An 11,382-nucleotide genomic window follows, 5' to 3' on the forward strand; every position below is an offset into this window, starting at 1 on the left:
CTAACAGGTAGCTGCCTCCCGCTCTTACCTCGTAGCCATGCACCTTCCACAGATGCTTATTCAGGATCTGCTTCTGACTGAAGTCGCTATCGCAGATGTGGCATTTCTTGGGGAATGTTGCTGAGTTTTAGGTATTACATCTCACTCTAACAGATAGCTGCCTCCCGCTCTTACCTCGTAGCCATGCACCTTCCACAGATGCTTATTCAAGATCTGCTTCTGACTGAAGTCGCGATCGCAGATGTGGCATTTTCTTGCGTTCGCGAGGCGTGTACTTAGGTGTTTGGTCGTTGCTCAGTTTTATTACGTCTCACTCTAACAGGTAGCTGCCTCCCGCTCTTACCTCGTAGCCATGCACCTTCCACAGATGCTTATTCAGGAACTGCTTCTGGCTGAAGTCGCGATCGCAGATGTGGCATTTCTTGGGCAATGTTGCTGAGTTTTAGGTATTACATCTCACTCTAACAGATAGCTGCCTCCCGCTCTTACCTCGTAGCCATGCACCTTCCACAGATGCTTATTCAGGATCTGCTTCTGGCTGAAGTCGCGATCGCAGATGTGGCATTTCTTGCGTTCGCGGGGCGTGTACTTAGGTGTTTGGTCGTTGCTCAGTTTTACTGAATAAACAATCAAAATTATATCCTTTAGAATGTTGGCTTATTGTCAATTTGCTATTTAAGTATTTGTACTTTAACGTCGAGAAACAAAGCATCAAGGTCTCATTCCCACGGGCGCTTTTACAACGCGCGTTAAAAAAGCGTTTGAATGACTTATCAAGCGTTGTTGGATTTTCGACTTTAAGCCTTGGTCGTTAAATCGAATTTAGAGTGCGGACAGATTCTAGCGCTTTTTTTAACGCGCGTTGAAAAAGCGCTCGTTAGTAGGAGGCCTTAAGGCTGTCTTTTCCAGGTTGCGTAGAAAACGTGCAATCGTTAACGCTCCGTAGCGAACGAAACGCAACTGTCACTGTCGCACTAATGGGGAAGAGTGATAGAGATGACTACGATACGCTACGGAGCGTTAACGCCCGGTTTGTGTATCCAGCGGAGCGGAGAAGAGATGTGGATTACAACATTTACAGCCAATGCTAATGGTGGATTACCGCACGTCTTCCTCCCAATCCTCCATCAGTGGAAAGGCAATCTTATAGCTGTAAACTATCGAACACTCACAACCGTGTTTCATCCGAAGGTGTGTGTAGCAGGCTTTCCTACTAGTATACACGTTATCGCAAAAGTGGCACGGGTAGCGGCGACTGTCTCCCGAACTAGCTCCGTGGCATCTGCAAGAAAAAAAATATCACTATCCTCCTAAGGCCCAGTCCAAGGAAAAAACCCATAGTAGAAGAGCCGGCCGCAAATTTTCTAACCGACTTGATACCACGATGAAATGCACAATGGTTTCCCATAAAAGTGATGCTAAGTCCGAATTCGATAGTCTGCCACGGCGGAACTTGCCGAAAGTACGAAAAAGAAGGCCACTTCCGGTGCGAAAAAAGGGGGCTGGTTTAACCCATCTGATACCGAAATAATAGTTATGGCAGCAGTTAGAAATTTACATGTAGGCACAGAAAAGCGAAATCTGCCAGTATTTTGTTTGCCGGAAGTGCTTGGCAGACGCTCTCAAAGGTGGCCACCGGGACCCCTAATTTAACCCATCTGATACCACCATGAAACCAATTCCAGTCGGTAGGTATGAACCCTCATGTCAGGAATATATAAGTCTGCCAAGGCTTTTCCTGCCGAAACACCTTGGCAGATGAGATTATGTGAGCAAGGTAACCATCGGTTACCCTACACTAACCCATCTGATACCACCATGAAACCAATTCCAGTCGGTAGGTATAAACCCCCATTTTAGGAATATATAAGTCTGCCATGGTTTTTCCTGCCGAAACACCTTGGCAGACGAGATTATAAGCAAGATGACCATCGGTTACCGTACACTAACCCATCTGATACCACGATGAAACCAATTCCAGTCGGTAGGTATGAACACTCATTTCAGGAATATAGAAGTCTGCCAGGGGTTTTCCTGCCGAAACACCTTGGCAGACGAGATTATGTTAGCAAGGTGTACATCAGTTACCGTACACTAACCCATCTGATACCACCATGAAACCAATTCCAGTCGGCAGGTATGAACCCTCATTTCAGGAATATATAAGTCTGCCAAAGCCTTTCCTGCCGAAACACCTTGGAAGACGAGATTATGTTACCAAGATGTACATCAGTTACATGAAACCAATTCCAGCCCAATATGAACCCACATTTCAGAAATATATAAGTCTGCCAAGGCCTTGGCAGACTTGACTTGGCAGACTGGACTTGTCAAACAAGGTATCAGATGGGTAAGACCTTGCCTTGGCAGACTTATATATTCCTGAAATGAGGGTTCATACCTACCGACTGGAATTGGTTTCATGGTGGTATCAGATGGGTTGATGTAGGGTAACTGATGTACACCTTGCTAACATAATCTCGTCTGCCAAGGTGTTTCGGTAGGAAAAGCCCTGGCAGACTTATATATTCCTGAAATGAGGGTTCATACCTACCGACTGGAATTGGTTTCATCGTGGTATCAGATGGGTTAGTGTACGGTAACCGATGGTCATCTTGCTTATAATCTCGTCTGCCAAGGTGTTTCGGCAGGAAAAACCATGGCAGATTTATATATTCCTAAAATGGGGGTTCATACCTACCGACTGGAATTGGTTTCATGGTGGTATCAGATGGGTTAGTGTAGGGTAACCAATGGTTACCTTGCTCACATAATCTCGTCTGCCAAGGTGTTTCGGCAGGAAAAGCCTTGGCAGACTTATATATTCCTGACATGAGGGTTCATACCTACCGACTGGAATTGGTTTCATGGTGGTATCAGATGGGTTAAATTAGGGATCCTGGTGGCCACCTTTGAGAGCGTCTGCCAAGCACTTCCGGCAAAAAAAAATACTGGCAGACTTCGCTTTTCTGTGTCTACATGTAAATTTCTAACTGCTGCCATAACTATTATTTCGGTATCAGATGGGTTAAATCAGCCCCCTTTTTTCGCACCGGAAGTGGCCTTCTTTTTCGTACTTTCGGCAAGTTCCGCCGTGGCAGACTATCGAATTCGGTCTTAGCATCACTTTTATGGGAAACCATTGTGCATTTCATCGTGGTATCAAGTCGGTTAGAAAATTTGCGGCCGGCTCTTCTACTACCATAATTTGCCACAGATATGTGAACCTTTAGTAAAAAACAAAAACTTTATTTAGCTAAATGATAGCTCACAACTGCTTACAAGTAATGAATGATACAAGGTAAAGTTAACATTGTAAATAACTTGTACTTACACATAAGTTTTTAAGGTAAATGCAATGAAACATTGAGTGAGCGTCATCTGATCCCCGTACTAGTAAAAACTGTATCACGGTGGAACATGATTCCCCTTGTCGTTGTTTACATTAATTATCTAATTATTATATTATAACATGACTTTTCTTATAGTTAGATATGTGGGTAAGTTAAACACAATAGAAATAAAACTGTTGGAAGTAACAAACAGCTAGTTCGTTCGCATCAGTCTAAACGAGGCAGAAGGGCTAGCACTAACATACGACTCTCCGTCGCAACGCGGCAGTGCGTATAACTAAACAACAGAGTTGATTTTAGTTTTGTTTGTAAATTGAACGAAACAAAACAAACGCGACTCTGTTCCAATTAAATATGATTTAAATTTAATCGAACTGAATAAGTACTTTAGGTAGGACATTGGGCCTTAGGAGGCTATCAGTCTATCCTGTCTCATCATCATCTCAGCCATAAGACGTCCACTGCTGAACATAGGCCTCCCCCTTGGACCTCCATTCGTACCGGTTGCAAGCGACCCGCATCCAGCGTCCTCCGGCGGCCTTAACAAGGTCGTCTGTCCATATTGTGGGTGGACGTCCTACGCTGCGCTCGCTAGTCCGTGGTCTCCACTCGAGCCACAGAATAAATAATAGTACTAGGTACAGCTTGGCAAAAAAGAGTAGAAATTAAAAAGTGGCAACACTGTAGTGTCGTCCCTTTCAAACCAATCCATATAAGAAAACGGGACGACACTACAGTGTTGCCACTTTTTAATTTCTACTCTTTTTTGCCAAGCTGTACAGAAGACTAACTCTCTAACAAAACGCGTCTGTTACGATCAGCACAGATATGGCCGCTAGGTGGCAACAGCGCCACGCGCGGCTTATGGCAAACCCCAAAATTGGGGCCGAACGGATGTACTTTTAGTTACCTGTAGCAAAGCGACGAAATCGCGGAGTGAGCCACGCCTGCTCGAGCACTTTTCGACCCCATCGGCCATCTTCTCTGCGTGCAATGTGGCCTGCCCATTGCCACTTCAGCTTGCTATCCTGTCTATCGATCTAATAATCTACAACTAGTAATACGTGTACTAGCAGGGCTGCGAAACTCCTCACTTCGGGCAAACTCGGCTCCGTTCGGCTCAGCATTGCTCCGAGCAATTATTAGGGATGGCACAACTTGACGTCCCTTTGCGTGAACGACCACAAAGATAATGGCTTGAATTTTGACAACCCTAAATAGCCGAAATGGATAGTGCCATATATTAGAAAGGGACAACATGATTCGACCCTGAACCGCTGTCAAACTTCGGTTTTGTAGGAAGTTTCCTTTTTGTACCAGAGTACTGTGTTTTTGTACTATTATTTATTCTGTGGTATAGTGTGTAGCTTTCAAATAGAGCTCGACGGCTAATCCTATTGTCTATTGTTAAGTAAAACCGCACGTGCTACTTACCTGCAAAAAAGGGTCTTAATTATTCTATTTGGCACCTGAGCGCGGGCTAGTCCAACGCTCATAAAACCAGTGTAGGTGCGCTCTCCGATAACGCGCCTTTGTTACGCATCTCGATGACACATTTTAGACTGGTTTTGTAGCGTTCGACTCGCCGGCACTCAGTAACCGAAGTACGTATTTTTTATGCAGGTGGTTGTGGCACGTGGCACGAGCGGTTTTAGTTAACAATAGACAATAGGATTAGCCGTCGAGCTCTATTTGAAAGCTACACACTATACTAGGTTTGTTTTGTCCTTTATTAAACATTCAAAAAGCAAATTACAAAGAGACACTACTTATTAACACGGCTAAACAACAGTCTATAAAACAATACAATCATTCGACGAAGCCGTCTAGACAGGGCATTCGTGCGGGGTGCGAGGGGCGAAGGTGGGTCGCGCGCACCCGAGCTGCATACATCGCCATTGTTAGTACTACCAAAAATAATAGATAGTATAGAGGGGTCCTGTCATTGTAAATTTTGTAGTCACTGTAAATTTACTGCCATCTATCGACACACGACTAAAACTCAAAATGAAAACGTATAAAGTTATCAAAAAATTTATAGGTATATATGGATAAATGATTTTATTATTTTTATATCATTGTGATCCATGTTCATTCACTGATATCTATGTGTTAAAATTGTTAAATATGAAACGGTGTCGTCACGCCATCTAGCCGAGGATAGGCTAAAGGTGTGTGCGGCATCTATTCGAGAATGACTTTTACTTGAATTGCGAGGCACGTTTTTTCCTTAGACTTTATTCGTCTTATACGAAGTTACATATGTCTTTGGTACTACTTACCGGGCTAGCGTGTCTTATTTATTTACCCTCCGTTTTTGGGCAGTTGTATATATAAAAGTCTGTGACAACCCTACTGTGTTCTTGTGCGGTGTCGGCATTTACGCAAACATCAAAGGCGTCGGTCCACTGTTACTTTTTACACTGTGGCTAAACCTTCCCGAACAGCGCGAACATACGTGAAACTACCGCGAAGTCCTGCGAATGTGGAGGATTACTTCGCCGTGACGAACTTAATGCTGAGCGGCCCCGATAGCTGTTAGGTGTACAAAATAAATAATAGTACTAGGTGCTTCTGCACTCTCTAACAAAACGCGTCTATTACAACAGATATGACCGCAAGGTGGCGCGAGCGCAAGCAGGCGTCCGTTCCGTAGCGGTGCGCGGCAACTATTACTGTTAGACATCAAAATTGGTGTGGGCCGCATGTACTTGTAGCGACGCGACGAAATCGCGGAGTGAGCCACGCCTGGTGGTGTACAGAATACAACACCTGTTGATGTGGTCGAGCACGTCGTGTGTGAGCGTGGCGCCGCACATGTTGCACTCTTGTAGTCGGAGCCCCGTGCGGGGCTCCAGCCCGTGTACCAAGCGAACGTGCTCTTCCACCTGCCCAGGAAAGACAGAACTTAGAGCGATGATATTTTAGAAGAACAAGCGTAACAATAGTTACCTTATTTGTTAAAATACAAAGAAGCAAACTTGTTAACTCCTCGTGCTAATATACCCGAGTAAGCTAAATAAATTATAAATTGAACGATCGAAGCGGCTAAGCTCGTCAAGTGGTTAATAAAGTGTACTCATGAGCGTTGCGACGGGTTTCATGGCACGAGGGTTCAACAAACTTTGCTACCGAATGATACACACCACATTGCGCGACTGGCTTCGGCCAAAGAGAATAGATAGTATAGAGGGGTCCTGGCATAGTAAATTTTGTAGTCCCAGTAAATTTACTGCCATCTATCGACACACGACTAAAACTCAAAATGAAAACGTATAAAATTATCAAAAAATGTATATATATGGATAAATGATTTTATTATTTTTATATCATTTTGACCCATGTTCATTCACTGATATCTATGTGTTAAAATTGTTAAATATGAAACGGTGTGGTCACGCCATCTAGCCGAGCATAGGCCAAAGGTGTGTGCGCCATCTATCCGAGAATGACTTTTTCTTGATTTCCAAGGCACGTTTTTTCCTTAGAGTTTATTCATCTTATACGAAGTTACATATGTCTTTGCTTCGGCTAAGGCGACAACCATAGATTGGAGCGAGACACAGTGATCGGGCCTTTCGTTCCCACCTATGGTTTTCGCCTTAGCCGAAGCCAGTCGCGCAATGTCGTGGCCAGGCAGACAGAATTTTTCATTCCACCAACGCGATGAAAATATTAACTGTAACTGTAATGAATTCAAGATGAACGTAATTCAATATTTCCCATTCATAATCATCAGTTATAAAGTCAATTCTATCAGAAAACACAAGGATAGGTACAACTAAAAATTCGCATCTAATTGTTTTGCCACTCTTGAGAATAAATAATATTTTCTCATCAATTTCTGAAGAGTAAAGAGAGCCTTTACGAGCTATAGTTCGTTTTTTTAGCATTAGAAATAAGGTAAACAATCTTGATGTGTCTTTTAATTGAAAAACACATTTTAAAAATAAGTTACGGCAAATATGTAACAATTATGAATCTAATATGATCATTTATATTCTTCTGCTTTCATAAGTAATAGTTACTGATTATTAAAAAGCGTTTATCAATTAAAAGACATGTCAAGATCGCTTACCTTCTTTAAAGTTCTTTCCTAATGCTAACAAAACGAACTATAGTGTGGTGTAAAAATAATTTACGAATTTAGATTTACTTATAATTTTTTTAAGTACCTACATATCACGTACTACAGAAAGCGTCAGATCGCAGGGCTTGGATGGCGTACTGCTCGTCTAGCTCTCCTGCGGGGGGCGGGGAGGTGAGGGGGGATGACTGGGTAGAATGGGGATGGAACAGTTACCTCGGCAGCATCAGACAGCGTCAGGTCGCAGTAGATGCACGTGGTCTCGTCCAGGGCTTGGATGGCGTACTGCTCGTCTAGCTGCGGGGGGCGGGGAGGTGAGGGGGGATGACTGGGTAGAGTGGGGATGGAACAGTTACCTCGGCAGCATCAGACAGCGTCAGGTCGCAGTAGATGCACGTGGTCTCGTCCAGGGCTTGGATGGCGTACTGCTCGTCTAGCTCTCCTGTGGGGGGCGGGGAGGTGAGGGGGGATGACTGGGTAGAGTGGGGATGGAACAGTTACCTCGGCAGCATCAGACAGCGTCAGGTCGCAGTAGATGCACGTGGTCTCGTCCAGGGCTTGGATGGCGTACTGCTCGTCTAGCTCTCCTGTGGGGGGCGGGGAGGTGAGGGGGGATGACTGGGTAGAGTGGGGATGGAACAGTTACCTCGGCAGCATCAGACAGCGTCAGGTCGCAGTAGATGCACGTGGTCTCGTCCAGGGCTTGGATGGCGTACTGCTCGTCTAGCTCTCCTGCGGGGGGCGGGGAGGTGAGGGGGGATGACTGGGTAGAGTGGGGATGGAACAGTTACCTCGGCAGCATCAGACAGCGTCAGGTCGCAGTAGATGCACGTGGTCTCGTCCAGGGCTTGGATGGCGTACTGCTCGTCTAGCTCTCCTGCGGGGGGCGGGGAGGTGAGGGGGGATGACTGGGTAGAGTGGGGATGGAACAGTTACCTCGGCAGCATCAGACAGCGTCAGGTCGCAGTAGATGCACGTGGTCTCGTCCAGGGCTTGGATGGCGTACTGCTCGTCTAGCTCTCCTGCGGGGGGCGGGGTGGTGAGGGGGGATGACTGGGTAGAGTGGGGATGGAACAGTTACCTCGGCAGCATCAGACAGCGTCAGGTCGCAGTAGATGCACGTGGTCTCGTCCAGGGCTTGGATGGCGTCCTGCTCGTCTAGCTCTCCTGCGGGGGGCGAGGGGGGAAGGGGGGAGGACTAGGTAGAGTGAGGATGGAACAGTTACCTCGGCAGCATCAGCCAGCGTCAGATCGCAGTAGATGCACGTGGTCTCGTCCAGGGCTTGGATGGATTATTGCTCGTCTAGCTTTCCTGCGGGGGGGCAGGTAGGTGAGGGGGAGGACTGGGTAGAGTGGTACAACAGTTACCTCGGCAGCATCAGACAGCGTCAGATCGCAGTAGATGCACGTGGTCTCGTCCAGGGCTTGGATGGCGTATTGCTCGTCTAGCTCTCTTGCGGGGGGCGAAGGGGTGAAGGGGGAGGACTGGGTAGAGTGGTGCAACAGTTACCTCGGCGGCATCAGACAGCGTCAGATCGCAGTAGATGCACGTGGTCTCGTCCAGGGCTTGGATGGCGTACTGCTTGTCTAGCTCTCCTGCGGGGGTAGAGGGGTGAGGGGGAGGACTGGGTAGTGGTGCAACAGTTACCTCGGCAGCATCAGCCAGCGTCAGATCGCAGTAGATGCACGTGGTCTCGTCCAGGGCTTGGATGGCGTATTGCTCGTCTAGCTTTCCTGCGGGGGGGCAGGTAGGTGAGGGGGAGGACTGGGTAGAGTGGTACAACAGTTACCTCGGCAGCATCAGACAGCGTCAGATCGCAGTAGATGCACGTGGTCTCGTCCAGGGCTTGGATGGCGTATTGCTCGTCTAGCTCTCTTGCGGGGGGCGAAGGGGTGAAGGGGGAGGACTGGGTAGAGTGGTGCAACAGTTACCTCGGCGGCATCAGACAGCGTCAGATCGCAGTAGATGCACGTGGTCTCGTCCAGGGCTTGGATGACGTACTGCTTGTCTAGCTCTCCTGCGGGGGTAGAGGGGTTAGGGGAAGGACTGGGTAGTGGTGCAACAGTTACCTCGGCAGCATCAGCCAGCGTCAGATCGCAGTAGATGCACGTGGTCTCGTCCAGGGCTTGGATGGCGTATTGCTCGTCTAGCTCTCCTGCGGGGTAAAAGGGGGTGAGGGGGGGAGGACTGGGTAGAGTGGGAATGGACGAGCAGGGATAAGAGAAAAATATATTTAACAAATACTTATTTATGCACACCAGTGGGAAATTCCAATTACTCATAGGTAGCATAATTTAAATTTTCTGTGGTTGATAAATTATTTCTCAAGAAAAATTATCATTAATATCTTATCAGTTAAAAGACGCTCACTGCTGGAACTAAGGCTCCTCCAAAGATCTATATAACTCGTCATACAGACAATGTGTGTGTTTGGCCGAATCCAACAGATCGATTTGTAGTCCAACTTGTCAGAGACCTTTTCTTGTACCTATGCCTGGTATGTTTTTGACTGACGAGTACTGTTACTAACAGGGGTTTTTCAGGTGAATGGCGACTTTTAATTATCTAAGAACTAATATTCCACAGGACTCGATAAAGTCAAATTTCACAAAAATAAAATACTTGATTGTTCAGTTGTATTAGACAAAATATAAAATAAAAAACACATTTTACTAAATTGCTTTTCAGTTTACATAATTGTCAATACGAATAGAGATAGACCAATAAAAGTCTGCAACTATTTTGATAGCACATGCAGTGCAAGTGTTATTTATACATCATAACTTCATAGAAGATTGGCATTTAAAATAACACTTGCACTGCGTGTGCTATCAAAATAGTTGACAGACTTTTATTGGTCTATCTCTATTATTTTACCATCCATTTCATTTTCATCGCCGGCCTCCAAGTTTTTCCCAGAGGCTGTTTCCTGAGACTCCGCCTCCTCGGGCGCGTCTGCCTCTTCTAGTATCGACTCATCTAGGTATTCCTCATCTGAGAAAATATACATTTTGCTAATGGTATTCTAAGACTTGTTCTGGACTTTATTAATATTTTATTAAAACCGAAAATACCTATTACAAGCAAAGTCTTGGTGAAAATTAAAGTATTTTTGGCTTTTAAAAATTGATACCTAATCCAAGTAATTATGTTGATCAACCATTATACTTGTGGCTGATACAGTCATATTTAAACTATAAAACTTGGAACTTAGTACCAAAACCTTTGCAAAGAGTTACTAGTTTTTATTTAAAATATTAATTTTTTTTTTACCTTTTATAGTCTGCAACATGGAAATGTTCTTTAAAGTCTGTTCTTTGAAAACTACTGCTTCTTCCAACTTTTGAGAACATACTGCACAAATATATTTAGATATATTCAACACCTAAAAACAAATTGATATCTTACAACTTTAAACTTAAGTCCTATTCTGGAATGACTATAGTATTAATCGTGAAATATTATGTTTATGTTTAAAACAGCAACATGTATACATGTTGTATGACTTGAGATCAAAATAAACTTGAAATAAAGATTTAAAAATAAATTGTTACCTTCAAGTCGAAGCAGGTTTCTAACATTTTTGCATAAGTTTCCACATTATCGGAATAAGCAGCAAATAGGTCGTATAAATCGGTAGTGCTCATGCAACTAACGCAACCTACAAAGTCGGGCTCCTCCATGTTTTGTAATAATTTATCAGCAAACAAAAAAGGCCATGTCTGAAAATTGATTTGAATTTGTTTTGACAAAAGACGGTCGGTTTTTCTTTTTTAATGTAGCAACTATGGCCTGGATGCGAGTTCTTTGAGAATTTAGGCTCATTACACATTCACAAAATTATAAATGCTTTATCTGCACAACTCTTGAACTCATGAATTAAATTATGAGCTATAGCTTGGACACTATGTAATGGTGTTTTAATGTAACTAGTGTTTATA

General features: G+C 44.6%; 1 protein-coding gene across 1 annotated transcript in view; it reads right to left on the reverse strand.

Moving 5' to 3' along the window:
* Positions 1–11,206, reverse strand: part of LOC134803133 (zinc finger protein 26-like) — a 28,692-nt gene extending 17,486 nt beyond the window's left edge. The window contains exons 1-7 of the mRNA XM_063775841.1: positions 10,996–11,206; positions 10,715–10,826; positions 10,319–10,435; positions 9,511–9,596; positions 6,126–6,241; positions 1,173–1,282; positions 490–617 (exon numbers count right to left, since the gene is read on the reverse strand). Coding sequence (XP_063631911.1) covers positions 490–617; positions 1,173–1,282; positions 6,126–6,241; positions 9,511–9,596; positions 10,319–10,435; positions 10,715–10,826; positions 10,996–11,124 — 798 coding nt within the window. The 5' untranslated portion in view covers positions 11,125–11,206. The remainder of the gene's footprint in view (positions 1–489; positions 618–1,172; positions 1,283–6,125; positions 6,242–9,510; positions 9,597–10,318; positions 10,436–10,714; positions 10,827–10,995) is intronic.
* Between the last annotated feature and the right edge of the window lie 176 nt (positions 11,207–11,382).

The sequence above is a fragment of the Cydia splendana genome, chromosome 26 (genome assembly GCF_910591565.1).
Source record: "Cydia splendana chromosome 26, ilCydSple1.2, whole genome shotgun sequence".
NCBI classification, from domain to species: Eukaryota; Metazoa; Arthropoda; class Insecta; order Lepidoptera; family Tortricidae; genus Cydia; species Cydia splendana.